Here is a 19343-nt window from a genome sequence, read left to right as displayed (position 1 = left end):
CATTCTTTTGTCGTGAACTAGAACGTTCGTATTAATATTTTTATTGATTCGTAATATGTAATTTTATTAATTTTAAAATCAAACGTAATAATCTGAATATTATCTTCGTGGATCGACTATTTGATCTCTGAATGCTTACACCAAAACTTAGCTGATTAGAAATAAAACTTTGGTCTCCGGTTCTGTGATGGAAACTAATGATACAAGCAGACGGAAAAAGTTTACAGTGGAAGGTTACAAATGATTTAAACAATTAACGTACGACGGTACTTCAAAAAAATTTATTGTGTCACTATTGTGTTGATCTCTGATCGACGAATTTTATGTGCGCGTGACGGTGACATGAGCACAAACAACAAGAGACGTGGAGCTAGCGGTTCCAGTTGTGCTGTTCCTGGGGTGCCCGCACTTGTCAACGTTCCAACCGCGACAACCGCAATGTCGGCCGACCTAGCATCGCTTTTCGAGTGCCCAGTGTGCTTCGACTATGTCTTACCGCCTATATTACAGTGCCAGAGCGGACACCTCGTCTGCTCGAGTTGTCGACCTAAACTTTCCTGCTGCCCTACATGTCGCGGCCCACTCGGCAACATTCGCAACCTTGCAATGGAGAAAGTCGCTAGTAATGTCATGTTCCCTTGCAAACATTCCAACACGGGATGTATGGTGACATTAGTACATACAGAGAAAGCAGAACACGAGGAAGCTTGTGAATTCAGACCGTATTCTTGCCCATGTCCTGGAGCGTCCTGTAAATGGCAAGGAGGTCTTGACCAAGTGATGCCACATCTTATGATGTCCCATAAAAGCATAACGACGTTACAAGGCGAAGATATTGTGTTTCTTGCCACGGATATCAACCTACCAGGAGCTGTGGACTGGGTTATGATGCAGTCCTGTTTTAACCATCATTTCATGCTAGTACTTGAAAAACAAGAGAAGTTTGATGGTCATCAACAGTTTTTTGCTATTGTTCAACTTATAGGATCTCGTAAAGAAGCAGAAAATTTTGCATATCGGCTGGAACTCAATGGTCATAGACGCAGACTTACATGGGAAGCAATGCCTCGGTCCATTCACGAAGGAGTGTCGTCCGCCATTATGAACTCTGACTGCCTTGTATTTGACACGTCCCTTGCACAATTATTTGCAGATAATGGAAATCTCGGTATAAATGTCACAATATCCATTGCCTAGTAGTCATTGCCATGTCTAAACAATAGCACCACTGAAATTGTTAATTTGAGTGTTAAGGTTATTTTAATTAGTTTTCACGCCAATGAAAAGATACCAGAACGATAATAAAAGTATAGATAGAATGTATTATAATTATTACAATGAATATAAAAATATGAACTTAAAATAGTTACTATCATGTTTTGTATCAAACTGTTGTAATTGTATAAAATTATAATCAACATAAAAATGAGCCAAAAATTGTTTCTTCATTTTTATTTTTGTAAATGTGTGTTCAACTTTAGAATTAAGTAGCTTAAAGTTAATCCCTGAGTGAGATAAATTTTATACCTCTATTCGTGCTAATAAAAGGACTAAGATCGTATAACCTTTTTATGTTATTCCAAATGAACAAATATTTTTTTTTTAATTATATTATCTGTATATATGAGTGAAGGTTGAAGGATCTATTTTAAATTTTCTTGAGTCAATCAAATGCTGGTTATTAAAGTCACTGGTTAAAGGACACAAGGGACACACTCGGAATAGACAACTGTAATGTGATGATCACACAAATGTTATAATTGTATTTAAATAAATGATTCAATATATTTTTGTAACAGCTCACAATAAGGAGACAAACAGTGCCTCATGTTTAATACATGCTAAGTTTAACAAACTTTAAATTTATTACTACAAATACTTCAAAATTGACAAATATATTTGTGAAATTATTTAATGATTATGTTTAAAGAATGCAATTGAACTATACATTCGCTTAACATTATCAAAACTTAGTTAATTTCATAAGGCAGCTGACCATTTCTCTTTTGTGAGTAAATCAATTAGGTCTTGAATAATCATATCGTTAGTTTTAATTTTAGCATTGTATTATTATTTATGCAAAATTCATGTTACTTAATAATAGAAGTATTTACCCTCAATGTAAAATGTGTCACTTTGAAAGTAGTGGCATCATTTTTTTACTAGAATATTTCTTTATTATTTAAACATATTTTTTTTAACATTAGATAAAAGATTCCTTATAAAAGATTCTGGTTTAAATAAATTTTGTAATGTAATTACTGCGATTTTATTTACTATCTATAATAATATTATAAAGCTGATGAGTTTGATTGTTTGTTTCAACTATCTAAGCTTATTTCAGAAGTTTTTTTTTTTGTATTGGATAGTCAATTCACCACCTAAGGTTTTAACAATACTAGACGAAATTCCATACCACCTTATTTTTTTTCTCGTGAATATAATATTTATATATAATACTAGTTGTGCCCAGGGCTTCGCCCGCGTTGAAATTAGTGTGTCACAAGGTTTCTCTCATCAAACTCTCATCAAAATCGGCTTATCTGTTGCGTAAACCTTCCTCTTGAAGCCTTATCTCCATTGGTGAAACCGCATGAAAATCCGTTCAGTATGGTTCGTTGAATTCGTCAGAATTGTGGTAGTATTGTAATGTAAATATGTTTAAAATATAGGTACATATACACACCATTTTTTTTTTTTTTTTTTTTTATATAAATGTTAACATCCATAGGCTCTTGAGTGCCCATGCCTTTTTTTATTTAAATTTTAATTTTCAAGTATTGAGGCGTATTACTTTCAACATTGCATTCGAATTTCGAACTAAAGCTTATTTTCTCTATTTCGATGGTGAGTCCAAAACTGACCGTGAGAGATATATATAATTATATAATAATAATAATTAGAATAATTATTAGAATTAAATTAAAACACACCATTTATAAGGCCACACATGGTTCTGCGTAAATATATGCCACGGAATAGCGCAACGCACGGTCTTCCGTGACTCTGTGACGAGAGGTGTAAATAAAAAAATATACTTACGTAGAGGTTAGATATGTAATTTTTTTTTTTTTTTTTTTGTACCTACTATTATGTGATCAATATAATCGCGGTTATTTTTCTTTAAAAAGACCCTGCTGTATATGTTTCACACAAACTATCAAGCCCAATCAAACCCCCTTAGCGGTGGAATATCGCAAAATCTGTTCTTAGCGGACGTCTACAAACTATAATCTACCTCCCTGCCAAATTTCGTCTTTGTCCATCCAGCTTTTTTGGAGTTCTCGTGATGAGTGAGTCAGTGATTTTCTCTTTTATATTTATAAATATATCAAAATAAAATATAGCCTCTACAAATTTTAAGTTGGACAAAATTACACATCTGTGTAATATTTCATTATCGGTCCAGTAATTAAATTAGCCAGGAAAAACATTGAAACAAGATATTTATATAATTAATTATATGGATCTGAGATATGGATTTAAAACGTTTTTTCCTCAATTTAACGTGTGTGAAACTCAGTGGCGTAGCATACCTTGGAGGTCCTGTATCAAAATTAGTCTGGGGGCCAAATGAAGGGTAAAAATTTCTCACATAATTGTGTTTGCTCGCAAACGAAAAAAAAACCGACTTCAATTACATCGACGAGTAATACAACGTAGATCGACGAAATAATAGTCAAGTAACTACGCGTGATCAAAGATTACTCAAAAAGTAGATATCAGATCTCAATAAAATTTATATGTGACCACATGACAAACATCGGCTTTCGATTAAACTAAAAATTATTAAAATCGGTACACCCAGTAAAAAGTTATTGCGGATTTTCAAGATCTTCCCTCGATTTCTCTGGGATCCCATCATCAGATCCTGGTTTCCTTATCATGGTACTAAACTAAGGATATCTTCTTTCCAACAAAAAAAGAATTATCAAAATCGGTATGTCTAAAATTGGTATATCTAAACATCAGATGGCTTCGTCTGCTCCTTTGCCCCCATTGTTATAAAAAAAGATTAATTAATTGTTCATAATGATTAACTGAATCCCGAAATAAACGATGCAGGATGTTATCAACTTTTGAGCGCACGCTTAACTCGGAAAAAAGGGGGTTGCTTTTTGACTTTTGACATTTCTGAAGTGAAAACTATAGACAAAAAAAAATTAGGCAAGTATGACAGTTTTTTTTAATGTTTTTCCCAGGAAGCACGAGATTAAGTAACATCGTAGATAACATTTTACTAATTTTTGCTTACATACGTTATCAATAATACGGTGCCCCTTTAGATAGGGGGCCCCGTATCATTGATACACCCCTGGTGAAACTGCAGGACAGTTAGCTATTACTATGAAAACAAAATATACGTATTTATTAAGTAGTTTATTGTTTCTTTGACACAAACTTAGTAGCTTTTAAAAAGCATAGTGATCTGGGACATTTATGATTTCATTTTGTGATACTTACTTGACAATTGTCAGGTATTACAATTTGATAAAGTTTTATAGTTAACACTTTTCCAATAAGTTTAATTTTGGCCTTCATGTCAGTACAGACTTAAGATTTGAAAAATTAATTTACATATAGGAGAGCTTATTTAATTTTAAATATATTTCATTGATTTCTTTTAAAATAAATAACATTCACAACAATTATGTTAATGACACCTAATATAACAATTTATATACAGTAAATGATAATGCAAAACACCATAGAGTGATAAGGTTACATTTCTATGGTAGCTTGCTAGTCTGTGGCAGCAAAGGTGTTGGTAGGAGGCAGGCGGCAGTTGGAGAACCGCCGTCATCTAAAATAGATGCTTCTTTTTGCACAGGACTAAATGGATCCGTGCACTCTGGTTCTGTGTTTGGCCTAAAATCGACTGCATTAGATACCTGTGTTCTGTGAACGACTTCAAATGCTTCTGATGTTTCATTTGTCTTCGTATCAACTAAACTAAATTCATCAAATTTTTCTAGAACCGTGTTATATTGACTTTGGCTCGTCTGCGGCTGGAATGGATCAAACATTGGTTCCTTCTTAATCCCGTCTGGACTGAAGGGATCTTTCGGTTCCTTGGGTGTGTCTTCAGCCAAACTATTGTCTCCGCTGAAATCGGACAGATCTATATCATAATTAATGTTACTTAGACCAGGGGCTAAATGATCTGAACCAAATTCATCTGGTGTCATTAATTCGTCTATAGATCTTGAGTCAAACGGGGTAAACCCAAGCGGTGATGGGGTGAGAAGCTCAAATGAACCAGTCTGTTTTAATTCCCACGGCTGATTTTGTGGGGACTTTGGAGGTGATGGTTTGTCCAAAGACTGGAAGTCAATAATGTTCTGAGTGATTTCTCCGTCTGCCTCATCAGAAGTTACTGCAGTTGGTTCTTCAACAGGATTTATTACTGGTATTTGTATTTGTGGAATTTCTTCTGGCGGTTTGGTCTGGACGGGTGTTTGTACCGGGGTCTCGAAGTCGATTAAAGGTACTGTGGAATTTCTCAGTGAACTGAGTTTCGGAGGTTCTCGACGCGGCTTTATCTCCAAGGGCGTTTTCGCCAATACGTCGTGTACTTTATGCGTTATTTCTTTCTGTGAATATATAAATAATTAAATTTACAGTTTAAATTATAGAGAATGGATATCGCTTTTTAAAAAAAAAATAGGTGCTTGTCATTTGCTCGCTTTTAAATTTAAACTAGATATGACAAGTAATTTTTAAGTTATCCCAAATATTTCATATTAAAATTACTTCGATTGTTTCGTTGACGATTTTTCACATTTAATTGTTGGAAACACACAATCATTAATATTTAGTAGTAAATTGGTAATAATTGTGTTTCAAATGATAAATTATAAAATTGTGTAATTTCAAAGTAGTACAACGGAATATTAACTGACATAGGGCACAGCCAGATGTATTCTGCTTAAAATCTGTCTGTGGAAGTAAATACCTCAGCTTTACAGAAGATCACAACAACTAAATAATATTAATTAATAATAAATTAATAAACGCTACACACTCAACGGATCCCTCAGTAGGATTTTCTCCTGTGTTGGGAGTCCGGAAACACATACAATACACAAACACAACGCCCAGACCACGACTAACATCTATATGGTCGATATAAATGTCTGTCGTGAGCGGGAATCGAACCCGCGACCGCTGGCGCAACGTCAACCGTTGCGTCAACGGGTCGAAATTATTATTGAAATATTGTGAACAAGTAGTCTTGCGTTCCTGTGGTTAGTGAGATGGCCAGAATTCCTCGATCGGGGAAATGATCGGCAACGCGCCTGCATCTGGTGTCGCAGGCGTCTATAGCCTACGGTAGCCGCTCACCATCAGGGCCGTACGCTTTTTTCCAAGTCCTTACAAAGTTGGACCGACGATCTACGTAAGATTGCCGGTGTCGGCTGAATGAGGATTGCGGAAGACCGGGACGTCTGGCGCGAACTTGGGGAGGCCTATGTCCAGCAGTGGAGTGCGATAGGCTGAAGTGTGCACAAAGCCAACTTGGGGAGGCCTATGTCCAGCAGTGGAGTGCGATAGGCTGAAGTGTGTACAAAGCCAACTTGGGCAGGCATATGTTTAGCAGTGGAGTGCGATAGGCTGAAGTGTGTACAAAGCCAACTTGGGTAGGCCACGTCCAGCAGTGGAGTGCGATAGGCTGAAGTGTGTACAAAGCCAACTTGGGTAGGCCTACGTCCAGCAGTGGAGTGCGATAGGCTGAAGTGTGTACAAAGGCAACTTGGGGAGGCCTATGTCCCGCAGTGGAGTGCGATACGCTGAAGTGTGTACAAAGCCAACTTGGGTAGGCCTACGTCCAGCAGTGGAGTGCGATAGGCTGAAGTGTGTACAAAGCCAACTTGGGTAGGCCTACGTCCAGCAGTGGAGTGCGATAGGCTGAAGTGTGTACAAAGCCAACTTGGGTAGGCCTACGTCCAGCAGTGGAGTGCGATAGGCTGAAGTGTGTACAAAGCCAACTTGGGGAGGCCTATGTCCCGCAGTGGAGTGCGATAGGCTGAAGTGTGTACAAAGCCAACTTGGGGAGGCCTATGTCCAGCAGTGGAGTGCGATAGGCTCAAGTGTGTACAAAGCCAGCCCAAGGTTCCCCCAAGCGAGCTGACCGTCCGCACCTCGAAGGTCTCTGCGCCGGCGGCCAGGCGCGCGGCCCGGGCGCGCAGGCCCCGCAGCTCGGCCGCGAGCCGCTCGGCCGCCAGCCGCTGCTCCTCCGCCTCGCGCGCCGCGCCGCACAGCGACAGCGCCGCCGCCTGCGGGCCGCCGCCTCATTACCAGCGAGGGTTTCTTATTTCGACCCCAGGACCCTTTCTTCTACCTGACTCACGAACTACCTTCATTCATCACATCATACACTCGTACTACTTCCTTTACGCTCAAACTACCTTCGTCACACTCAAACTACCCTTTTAGACTCAACTACGTCCTTTACACTCATACCACTTCCTTTACGCTCAAACTACCTTCGTCACACTCAAACTACACTTTTAGACTCAACTACATCCTTTACACTCGTACTACTTCCTTTAAATATATATTAAATGAATGTATAAGATATATATTTCCTGGTACCTATTATCGTATAATAAATAATTACTGGAAGGGAATGGTGCTGATAGCCGAAATACAGGCTATGCCTAGTTCGGTTACAGATGCTAATCTCATTACTTCTGATATTGTTGCCACATTATCATTGTAATATAGTTCTAAGTTTGTGAAATAAAGATACTATTATTATTTACGCTTAAACTAACTTTGTCACACTCCAATTACCTTCGTCACACTCCAACTACCGCTTTACGCTCAAACTATCCCTTTACACTCAAACTACTTTCATCACACTCAAACTACCCCTTTACGCTCTCAAACTCTTCATCACACTCTAACTACCTTCGTCACACTCAAATTCCCTCTTTTAACTTTCACTTCCTTACTTCTTTATAGTATTAAAACTTACCCATGTACTACCGCCGATCGAAGCGGGCATCGCCATATAACAATCGAACTCCTTTTTATCCATATTTAGAGATTCAGCTGTTAAATTTTCTATGAAGGATACCGCACAACACTAAAAATAAAATGAAAAAATTCAAATAACAATTGCATATAATTTATTGATTAATATTTAATCATTTCAATACCAGACACAAAAAAGGGAGGTGATAAAAAGGGGGGTTGGTAAAAATCGATCTATCAGTTTGAAGAGTATCAGCTTTTTAAGCAAAAATGATGTAAGACATTTTGGGCTTAAAATGGAATTTAAAACTTAAGTCATTTTTAAAATTTAAATTAGTTACATTTTTATGAACGCAAGAGTTACCAGATTAGTGAAGTAGTACCCGCCTTCGCCGGTCATCAGACGCTGCGCGTTACAGAACCGGGTTACGAAATTGATGTTACTAACGAGACGCGGCGGATTCGCTTTTAGGACCTTTGAACAAAATAATAATTTAATATTTATGTATATATTTTAATTTTAATTTTTATTAGTATTCCTGCAGCAGTGCCGGTAGTGCTGGCAGCCCCCCAATTTTAACCATGTTTGTGGCTGTTGCACTGGCGGTTGTGGGTTCGATCCCCGTACATGACAAACATTTGTGTGCTGCAACACAGATGTTTGCCAGGTTTCCCTACTTTGCCTCAGAGAGCACTCAGACAGCTCTGATCCTTTTCCTACATGGGGAAAGAGGCCTATGCCCAGCGGTGAGCCAGCAGGGCACAGGCCTCCTCCTAAATATTCTACAGCTGGGCAAGCCTCTTTTTTAATGCAGAAGAAGGATCGGAGTTTAATTCACCACAGAGCCCGTTTATGGTTGAAGGCACCACCAGCAGCTCTGATAGTGAAAGTATATGTGTATGTGGGTGTGTTTTTTGTGCGTGTGTGTATTTGTGTGCGTGTGTGCAAGTGTGTTTGTGTGCGTGTGTGCAAGTGTGTTTGTGTGCGTGTGTGCAAGTGTGTTTGTGTGTGTATGTGCAAGTGTGTTTGTATGCATGTGTGCAAGTGTGTTTGTGTGCGTGTCCGCGCGTATTTGAGTGCGTGTGTGCGTGTGCGTGTGAGGAGAGGCACTGACGGTGAAGATGAGCGCGGGCAGCAGGTCGTCGGCGGAGGCGGGCGCGCCGCACAGCGCCAGCACGTGCCGGCACGCGCGCCGCACGCGCGCCAGCTTGCCGCCCGGGCCCGGCGCGCCGTCCACTGCCAGCAGCTCTGCGGCAATAGCGCGTGTTGAGATCATGACCATACATACGGCAGCATATTATCATAATCCCCCCGCTTCCCACGATACCCTCTAAGCGTACTCACCATAGGAACGAGAGGCTTACCATGTGGCAGTATGCTATCAGGCGTATTATCAGGTTATTGAAGTATGGAACAGTAGAAAATATCTTTCTCGAAATTTGGGGCAGCCCGAATGGGAACGTACTTACAGAAGATCACAGCTAAGTAACACTGCTCTCAAGAAGTGTATTCATGTGGTGAGTAAGGTAGCAAGAGCTCCAGGGGAAGGTCAGAGTTCGAGTAGGTAACGCAATTTTGCAATGCTTCTGGTATTGCAGGTGTCCATAGGCTACGGTGCACGCTTATCATCACGCAGAATGTACGATTATTTATCACCTTTATAGAATAAAAAAGTAGTAGGTGACAACTGACCACCAAAATGATCATAACTAAAAAAAACAACCCATATTGAAGATAGGTCTCACCGCTGATGGCCTTGTAGAGCAACTGCCCAGTACGAGTATCTGAGCGGTCGAGGCGACACTCCAAATGTTTCTCGCCCACCCAGCTCAGTTGCTGGATACGCTCAGACATGGCGCGATCCAGCCGTTCATCATCCGTCCCCGCTGGTGAGAACACCACACCTGGCAGGCTGTAATGATATCGTCTCATTACCATATCTTATAAAGACTTGTTGTACTTTTGTCAACATTTTAATGTTTTCTTTATGAGCTAGTTATACTAAAGGTAACTCAATTTTCTGCGAATGGAAATAACCAGCCAAAATATCACTAAAGAAGAATCCGGATGTTTTTGTGTGATGTGTAAATTAATGTTTTAGAATCACAATTGAAGCGAGAAGGTGATTTGAAAATGGGTTCCCGAAATTTTTCATTAAACCATCCAATGTTTTGCCAGAACAAAAATATCTGTTGAGGCCTGCATGAGATAAAATGTTGGTATACACATAACACTTTGCCTTTAATCCACATAACTCAATATCGTGCACTATAATATTAAAGTTATTTTTTTAGAGTAATTATTGAGCTTCTTGCCGATACTTATCAAGCAGAACATTTTACATTCCAAATGAGTTGTAGCTTCAAAATAGCTATCTATATCTATATATTATTGTGTGAAGCAAAAACTTCGTACCCCTATTTACGAAAATTACGCGGACGGAGGAGTATGAAATTTCGCACACTTATAGTTTATATAGTGAAGGAGTGCAGAATGATAGTATTTTCTTTAATTATGCATAAAAAATACATTACACACACTACCATTTATTTGACGCACACACACGCATATATACTCTTTTGTTTATTATTACAGAAGTATAGTCTTTGACAACAGAACCTTAATAATGTTCAAACTTATAATTTTAATTAATTATGGTCGAATTTCGAACACTGAGCGACCACTATTGAGTTTATTCAAAAATTTTGTATTTTTTTAAAGGATTCAAAAGTGCTTTTAAAGCATTATTAAATAGAATTTACTTGAATAGAATTACATTTTTGGTGTTGGTTTTGTTTTCTAACAAACATATAAACTAACTCATGTAAATATGTCATGGCGTGCTTCTCCACGAAGTCGATGAGCTGCTCCTTGATCTCGGACTCGGCGTTCGCGAAGTGGGGCGACGTGTCCATGTACTTCATGAAGTGCTGGTGACAATATTATAGGTGTAAAAAGATGTACTATAAGACTCAAATTTTATTATATTTTTTGTAAGTGATTACCATAGTCTAGTCGCCATGAATATCACTAATCTTTTGCCCATCTTCCCAAGGAGATCTATCTAGTAAAATCGTTACTATTAAATAAAATTAATGAAAAAAGAAGAGAATTACAAAAATTAGCTATAGTAAATACGAACTCCGTTTTTATTTTTTATACATATATGACACTACCTCATAGTATTACTCACAGCAAGTTCTACAAAGTTCACCAAGACATCTCCTTAAATATCCATTGAGCATATTTGGACTCAAGAAATAAAAATATTAACTCCCCCCCCCCCAGGCGTTCTTCTCACCTGATAATGCCTCTGCACTCTGTCCGACAGTTCATCAACAGTCATCACGTTGGAACACTTGATGACGTCCATCACGAAGCTATGCACGAACACTCTCGCGTCGCGGTCCACTTGCGGAGGAAGGTTCGAGAAGCGCACCCGGAACTCGCGCTTCATACCCTCATTTACTTGCGCCGGTATTTTGAATTCCGGCGGTTTTCTTTCCGGTGTGTGATCGTGTTCATCTGTATGGAAAATATTATTAAAAACATTATTTATCGTTGTGTCCATTTGTTATAAGTATTCTTTGAACGATTAGCAGGAAAGTGGACATAGGGTGCCAATCAAACCACCAATTGCAAATTCATGCGACGTTTCGATCCTTTATTGGACCATCATCAGGCATCTTTACATACAGTACATACAGTACATTTTTTCCCTTGAACCAAAATAGGAAGAAAAAAATTATAAATTTAATGAACATATGTAAAGATGCAGTTCAATAGTCAAGTTCGGAGAATTTGATGCCTTGAAATTGTAAAAACCAAAAACTTAATAACTTAAAATTGTGCATATTGTTACCTATCAAATTCAAATGTTTTAGTTTAAATTTTCAAAATTTATAGATTACAGTTTAAAACATAACTTAAAAATAATATATAATGTATTTGGATTTAGAAGCTTACATAATGAAAGAACTTTGACAGGGAGATGTCTATTGACTACTGTATGTAAAGATGCCTGATGATGGTCCAATAAAGGATCGAAACGTCGCATGAATTTGCAATTGGTGGTTTGATTGGCACCCTATGTCCACTTTCCTGCTAATCGTTCAAAGAATATTATTAAAAACGTTCAAATATTATAAATGTATATTTAATTTTACGACAAACATTTTGTCACTTTTCAAGGTTTTACGATAACTTATCTGATGAAAAAGAGAGACAGAAAGGGGGGGAGGTGAAAAAGACAAGAAAGATTTGGGATATTTTATACTACTCCTTGTATTATTCAAGTAGATACTGGTACGACAACCTAAAGAAGTACTTCATCAAAACAACATCATTCTAAATACATTTTCTAAATATATAATGCCCTCCCCTTGTAAGTAGTATTGACAAGTTTCAAGGTATCCACAGAAGATCACAGCTAAATAATACTGCTTTCAAACAGTGTTGTGTTCTTGTGGTTGAGTAAGGTGACCAGAGCGACTGAGGCGGGTTGAAGGAGGGGGTCGAAAAAGCGCTTGTGATGCTTCTGGAGTTACAGACGTCTATAATCTACGGCAATCCCTTACCATCAGGTGAGCCGAACGCTTGTTTGCCGTCCTAGTTCTTTAAAAAAAATTAACTTACCAGTGTTGCTCTTTTTAAAAACGCTAAACTTTAATAAATTAGCTTTTTTAAGCGTCTCGCTCTGTCTAAGTCGTTTTTCCTCGAATTTTGAAAAAGACGAGTGTGAAGCTAACTTTATTCCCCTATCTGGTTTCTTCTGTTCTGGTTTTGGGAGGGTAGCTGACGATGCTTTTTCTGAAAGAAAAATAAAGAATCAATTTAATTAATGATTACTCTTCTTTGCAAAATCTACATTCCGGATCGATTGTGGGTGCTTTTAGTGAGGGGCCCTGTATCAAATTTAGTTGTTTAGGGCCCAAAAGAAGAGTCAAGATTTCTCACAAAAGAAACAAAAATGGTTGCATTAAATTAAAATAAATATTTATTGACTATAAGTTATCACTTCCTCCTAGAAATTAGGAATCCAATTAAAATAAAGTAAGTTTTGGAAATGCCGAGAAGCATCGTGGTAGTCACTTAATTTTTTTGCTTATACCCGTTAGCCCTGGGCCAGGGCCCCTGTAGCCCGGGGGCCCCGTATCATTGATACGGCTGATACGGCGGTAGCTATGCCCCTGACTATAACTATATTTACGAATAATTAATGTGAGTTTAATGACGATTCAAACGTGCTTTTGAAGTCTTCTTGAATAAAGTAATTTTCGATTTTACTTTGAATAATGCCATCTTACTTATCCTCACCTTTAGTGAATAAGACTGACGAGATTACATTTCTTTTTTTTTTAATCTTTATTATTTATGGAGGTGTCCGACGATGCCACCCTCATAGGTCTTACAAAAATATTCAATGCTATTCTACGCTTATCAGATACTTTCACAATTTTATACAGCATTCTGGCTTCCTCAGATAGCGGGTAAGCCAGAATACAGTTACGCTTGCCAACCTCATACAAATCCACTTGCGAAACTGATCTTTCGGCGTCGTTCGTGATATTCGTCTTCTTTTAAATTATATTCCGTGCAATTTGGCGAATTTGTTTTACCAATTAAATACAAAAATCCGTTTAAAGGGATGTGTCCGAATCGAAGACGTAGGGCGGTTACAATGTCTGATCTGGACAATGTGGATTCGACAAACCACGGTGACTTAGCTATGTAAGGTTATTTCATTTCTTGTTGGCGCAGTGATCACAGCAGGGTATTGTTCAAAGCCCGCTCATGACACATATATATGTGATATATGTATATGATATATGTATTTTCTCATTTTATTACTTGTCGTTAAATTTAAGTCGTTTTTTTTTTTGAGAACAAACAGTTTAAAAACATAATTCTTTCCAAATCATCGAAGGCCGTCTCAATCTTATCCCAAAGTCCATCCAACTTGTTGATAAGCATTAATAGCTCTTAATGTGAAGTGTCACATTCGTTCCTGAGTTTTGAGTGCATCCTTAAATATAATATTTATTCCACGAGGCAAATTGCATTCGAATAATTATGGTGTGATCAACAATACCATGACCTTTTTATGGCGTTAAAGGCGTTTATTATTTAAAAAACAAAAGACATACATTAGGTAAATAATTGTCCTTGTACATCAATGAAATAAAGTTGATTTGTTATACTGTAACAACTAGATTTATCTGATCTGACATCAAATTTTAACTTAAAACCTTTTCTTATAAATAACTAGCTGACCCAGGAAACGTTGTTTTGCCATATATATAACATAATATAAACCCCCTAAATCCCTCCCCCTTGTAACTTAGGGGTATGAAAAATTTATGTTGGCCGATTCTCAGACCTACCCGATATGCACACAAAATTTCATAAAAATTGGTTCAGCCGTTTCGGAAGAGTTCGGCAACAAACAGCGCGACACGAGTATTTCATATATTTAGAATATGGTAAATTGACAACTCTTCGTGAAATTATATTTCTTATTGTGATTAAAATTTTATAATCAATATAAAGTTTATTATTATTAAAAAAAAAATCTGAATGACTAGAAAACCGAGACTTTCATTAATAAAAAAAAACAACCTTGCCTTTAACACCAAAAATTGTGTTAGTTTTTTTAACTTTAAATTATAGTCGTAATTATTTCGTTTGTGAATGACACACACACAAATTAATCAGGACTGGTTTAATTATAACTTATCTGTCATACGTAATTATTAATTCATTTAAAATAATCAGTAATTTGTATGGTTAATCTACTAATTAAATTAATGCTTATCAGATATTCCGCAGGTGCATTATTAATAATATTACAAAACATTTTAATACACTGACCTAAAATTAAAAAAAAAAATCATCACTCAGAAACATAATCCATATATTAATACGTGAAGCAAAAACTTTGTACCTACCCCTTTTTAAGAAAATTACGAGGACGGAGGAGTATGAAATTTCGCACACTTATAGTTTATATAGAGAAGAAGTGCAGAATGCTCATATTGTTTAAAAAATATGCATAAAAAAGTACATTAAATCAATTTAAAAAAAACATTACATACACTACCATGTATTTGACACAAAACGCTTATTATACTTTTTTGTTGATTGTCAGTCTGTAGTCAAATTTAAAAAAAGGTTCTTTATTTTCATTATTTTTTGGTTTTCTTTAATATAAATTTTTATTATGGTCGAATTTCGACCTCAGGGCGACCACTAGTTCAAATAATTATCTGACATATAATTGTACACAATATCCAAACAGATAAAATTCTCTTACATTTGTTTTCAATTTAATCATTAAAATTAAATTTTTACTTAAATTTTTTTACAATATCTCTATTAATATTATATAAAATTAAATTTGAATGTAGCTAATATTCTTGGAGGTATTAGAAGTAACATATGATAATTATTATTTAAAAAAGTTGATTTGATAAAATGATCCTTATCTCAATTAATATTATTGAGGTAGGGGAAAATATTATGCTCTAAATCTGGAGCAGCATGACTTGAGAAGTATCTCAACCTTATGAAAGATCACAGTCAAATAATACTGGTCTCAAGTAGTGATGTGTTACTTTGGTGACTAAGATAGCTCTCTAGGTATGTTGACAGATCCCTACAGGTTTCAGGTCATGTGAACTGTGTACTTGTTTGCCACTAACTTGGCATAAAAACAAAATAAAATTTCTTGAGTTGAGCAGGGTGGTGGATTAAGCTCTGACCATTCTCTTCTCCTACATGAAGAGGCCTATGCCCAGCAGCGGGATGCTACTACCTGAGTCGAAGAATGTTTTACTTTAATTAATTTATGTCTAATATGATCTTATGTCAACCAAATTCAAAGTCTAACAAAATCAGCTAACTATAAATAATAATTATTATTTTAAAAAATGTGTGTGTGTGTGTGTGTACTTATGTCCACAGCACGCGAGAAGTTATACTTCATTGACTAGCTAACTGCACGTTACAAGCTTCTTTGTTGACTAACTAGCCTCAAGGCCCGACAAAGTGTATCGTAAAAATTGACTTTCACCATTTTTCCCTAATGCGTTAAAAGAAGTATACCTTCAATAAGAAGACATTGAATTTCTATTTCAATTACGTAGCATATTGCGTATATATTATCAATAAAATAGATCATGACAATCCTTGAAACCAATCACTATTATCATGATGTAAAACTATTAGAAATCAATGATTAATTTAAATAGGTTAAGTTTATTTGTACCTTGAATTCATAATTCAGGGGGCACGTTTCAAAACTTTTTTATTTACAGATTGAATTCATTTTTCAACAAAAAATTTTAGGTGCTTTTACTGAGGATTAGAAACAATTTTTTTTTTTTAATAGTCTAATAACACAGACTAGTGAATATAATTTTTATTGTCTCTATTTTATGGGTTGACTGGAAGAGATCTATTTTAGAGATAAGTTCGCCCTTACCAACTTCCTATATGATAATGACTATTGTAAAATTACTTAGTGCAATAAAGAATATATATTTTAAAAATTATCATACTACAAATAAGTTAATTTTCAATAAAGTTAAAATAATAAATAAATAAGTTAAAATGTTGTCATAGGTGGAATTGTGGTCAAGTGGACTTGATTATTTTGAGAATAACGTCCTGGATTTATTACTTAATGAAGTTTTTATTTGCACTATTGTACTGTATACTATACTGAACACCAACATTTTTTTAATTTCTCATTTTACAGATCCTAATAATATATATAAATTACGCGTCACTCCTACACTACTTATGGCCAGTTTCAATACTCTATCTATCTCTAAATTTGCTTACTAGCGATAGATTTTTGACACAATTTATATGGAGTTAACGTCAAAATTCTATCTCTAGTAAGCAAATTTAGAGATAGATAGAGTATTGAAACTGGCCATTAGCCGATTTTAATCAAATTTGCACACTGTGTGCAGGTTGATCCAAATTGAGCGATAGGCTATATTTTATTTTGATATATGTAATTATTATATTTAAGAAAAAGAAAATACGGTGCTACAAAGTTTGCCAGGTCAGCTAGTTCGTATATAACTACATGTTTCTTGAATTGAACAAGACACACAGGTTTTCTAAATCTTACCACCAAGTGTGATTGAATGGATTTTTAAATAAATTTAGAACTTGAAAGGTTATAACAGTCGAGTTTTAAATTCATTGATTATTAAATAATGCAAAATAATAGATTGAAGTTTTAATTTTGCTTTTCCTATAATAAATAAAATGTCAATTTGGAAAGTTTTTATTCTATTCTAAAGCACAAAAATAGATTTTTTTTTATATTCATGTGCAGAAATTTTATTTTTCATCATCATCATCATTTCAGTCTATTACAGTGCTGGACATAGGCCTCCACATACCTCCTCCCTCCCTGGTCCTCCCGTGACCATGGTTGCTGTAAAGTATCCGAAACGTCAGGAATCAAAAGTTAATATTAAACCGCGATAAAATCCGAAAAAAGTTGTTTCATTAAATAATAATTGCAATTGCGCATTTTGCAATTTGCAATTGTCCAAAATGTATTTTAAAAATTAGATTATTAGTTTAATTAATATTATTATAGTTAATGCATATAACTTGCAAGGAAATATAAATTTCTATAAACATATTGTTAGTTTATAATTGTGGTAAACAAAAATAATAATAAAATAAATTATATTTCTTGATATTTTTTTACAGCTATTATACGTTTTTTTTTTTTTTTTCTTAAGAATAAATTTTTATAGTATTACATTGACATTAAAATTTATTAACTTCTAAACAGGATATCCTGTTAAAAATTTTAAAAGTTCTATCTCAATTTTGATGACGCTAGACCATTTCCTTGGCCCTAAGGTTGCCTGGATGAAATCACTTTTTAGCGATAAGGCCGCCCTTTCTTTTATTTCTTTTATTGCTATGGATTATTTCTGTTTTTGGTGTCCAATAAAGTGTATTATTACTATTATTTTTTTTGTCTGATACTGTTCATTATGGTAGATAGATAGATAGATAGATAGATACTCTTTATTGTACACAACAACAATCACCACAATAACATATTACAAATAAAAAAAACAGTGTACAATGGCGGTCTTATCGCTAGAGTAGCGATCTCTTCCAGACAACCTTTGGGCATATAGGACACAGCGTAGTGAAAGCGGTAGGGAAGTGTACACAGAGAAGTGACAATTAGTGTCACCTAGAACAATATCAACTATCAAGTACAAATACACATATATATACAGCACAATACATACATACATAGATACATATATATGGTGAGATACCTAAACTTTTTTAACTACTAAAAAAACATTTAACATAGAAAAACAGTAAAAGCTATGTTAATTAAATTAAAGGGTCTATTGTAAAGTTGTAAATTGAACACAATAGCTTTGACATAATATATAAGATTAAACACATCTTAAAAGCAAGAAATTTTTAATTTTTTGTTATTTCACACAGTACCTGCTCTCCTCTGCCTCTGCAGTTGTTCTCGGTGACATTTCGAGCAGTACCCTTGCCATTGAGGATTACCGAAATAATCACAGCCATTCTTGCACTTCAAGTCACTCTGGTCTATCCGGAGAGATGGCATCTTGCTTGCAAAAATCATATACTTATAAGATCTTTGAAGATTATGCCCATACCACATTGTAATATAATTTTAAACAAAATTTTAAAAAGAGAAGTTTTTTAATTTAATTGTAGTACACGAAACTCAAACAATCTGCCATAGGAAGGTTCGAACAAAACATCAGCCCATTTTATTTGAAGGTAAAAATTTAAACAAATGTCGCTATCAACGTGTATATTACGTTTCATCGCAATATTACGGCTGTAACGGTGGCCGTTGAACGACGTTATATAGGCTATTCTTATCGTAAATGTACTTGAGTCTACGATAAGTATCGTAAAACTGAATATCCGACAAGTAAACGATATTTACGTCATCACTCACCTCTAAAAACGTGAACTATTAATTTTTATATCACACTGATTACACAATAATTCGTATTTCACTGCCACTAATAACAACAAAAATATAAATAAAATACAATAAGAAACTTTTGAGCTGTCAGGTAAAACAACTCGAACAACACACTGCAAAAATAAATTTTCATATTATGACAGCACACAGATTGACATTTCGCATACAGAAGATTAGTGATGACAATAGTTGAATAATTTGTAACTAGCAATATTTCAAACGCAAAATAGTCATCGATCGATAATCATAATATCAATGATTTTAGTATTTTTGAAGTTGTCATATTTTGATAGGCCTTTTTAGGATAGTATCTAAAATATTTATATACTT

The 19343-nt window shown here is 35.5% G+C and overlaps 2 protein-coding genes across 2 annotated transcripts; one reads left to right on the top strand and one right to left on the bottom strand.

The window, feature by feature from the left end:
- The first annotated feature begins 342 nt into the window (after positions 1 to 342).
- LOC123653762 (E3 ubiquitin-protein ligase SIAH1A-like) lies at positions 343 to 2258 on the top strand. The gene has a single exon (XM_045589745.1). The coding sequence runs from the start codon at positions 343 to 345 to the stop codon at positions 1195 to 1197; it is 855 nt and encodes a 284-aa protein (XP_045445701.1). The 3' UTR covers positions 1198 to 2258.
- A 2103-nt stretch (positions 2259 to 4361) lies between these two features.
- LOC123653761 (rab5 GDP/GTP exchange factor) lies at positions 4362 to 19133 on the bottom strand. Its single transcript, XM_045589744.1, has 11 exons — positions 18984 to 19133; positions 18491 to 18624; positions 12617 to 12790; positions 11283 to 11506; positions 10802 to 10911; positions 9727 to 9893; positions 9096 to 9229; positions 8345 to 8455; positions 7982 to 8092; positions 7143 to 7277; positions 4362 to 5594 (listed from the first exon to the last, which is right to left on the bottom strand). The coding sequence occupies exons 2-11, from the start codon at positions 18618 to 18620 to the stop codon at positions 4731 to 4733; spliced, it is 2160 nt and encodes a 719-aa protein (XP_045445700.1). The 5' UTR covers positions 18621 to 18624; positions 18984 to 19133; the 3' UTR covers positions 4362 to 4730.
- Between the last annotated feature and the right edge of the window lie 210 nt (positions 19134 to 19343).

The sequence above is a fragment of the Melitaea cinxia genome, chromosome 5 (assembly GCF_905220565.1).
Source record: "Melitaea cinxia chromosome 5, ilMelCinx1.1, whole genome shotgun sequence".
In the NCBI taxonomy this organism is placed as follows: domain Eukaryota; kingdom Metazoa; phylum Arthropoda; class Insecta; order Lepidoptera; family Nymphalidae; genus Melitaea; species Melitaea cinxia.
Note: the sequence above shows the minus strand (reverse complement) of the source record. Positions and strands in the feature narration are given on the sequence as shown.

Excerpts from the sequence above, each read along its gene's own strand:
- LOC123653762 (XM_045589745.1), top strand. The coding sequence starts at position 343 with ATGAGCACAAACAACAAGAGACGTGGAGCTAGCGGTTCCAGTTGTGCT.
- LOC123653761 (XM_045589744.1), bottom strand. The coding sequence starts at position 18,620 with ATGCCATCTCTCCGGATAGACCAGAGTGACTTGAAGTGCAAGAATGGC. Across the intron at positions 9,230-9,726 it reads GCTCTACAAGGCCATCAGCG|AGCTGCTGGCAGTGGACGGC; the intron begins GTGAGACCTATC and ends CTATTGCCGCAG. Across the intron at positions 7,278-7,981 it reads CGATCGGCGGTAGTACATGG|GCGGCGGCGCTGTCGCTGTG; the intron begins GTAAGTTTTAAT and ends GGCGGCCCGCAG.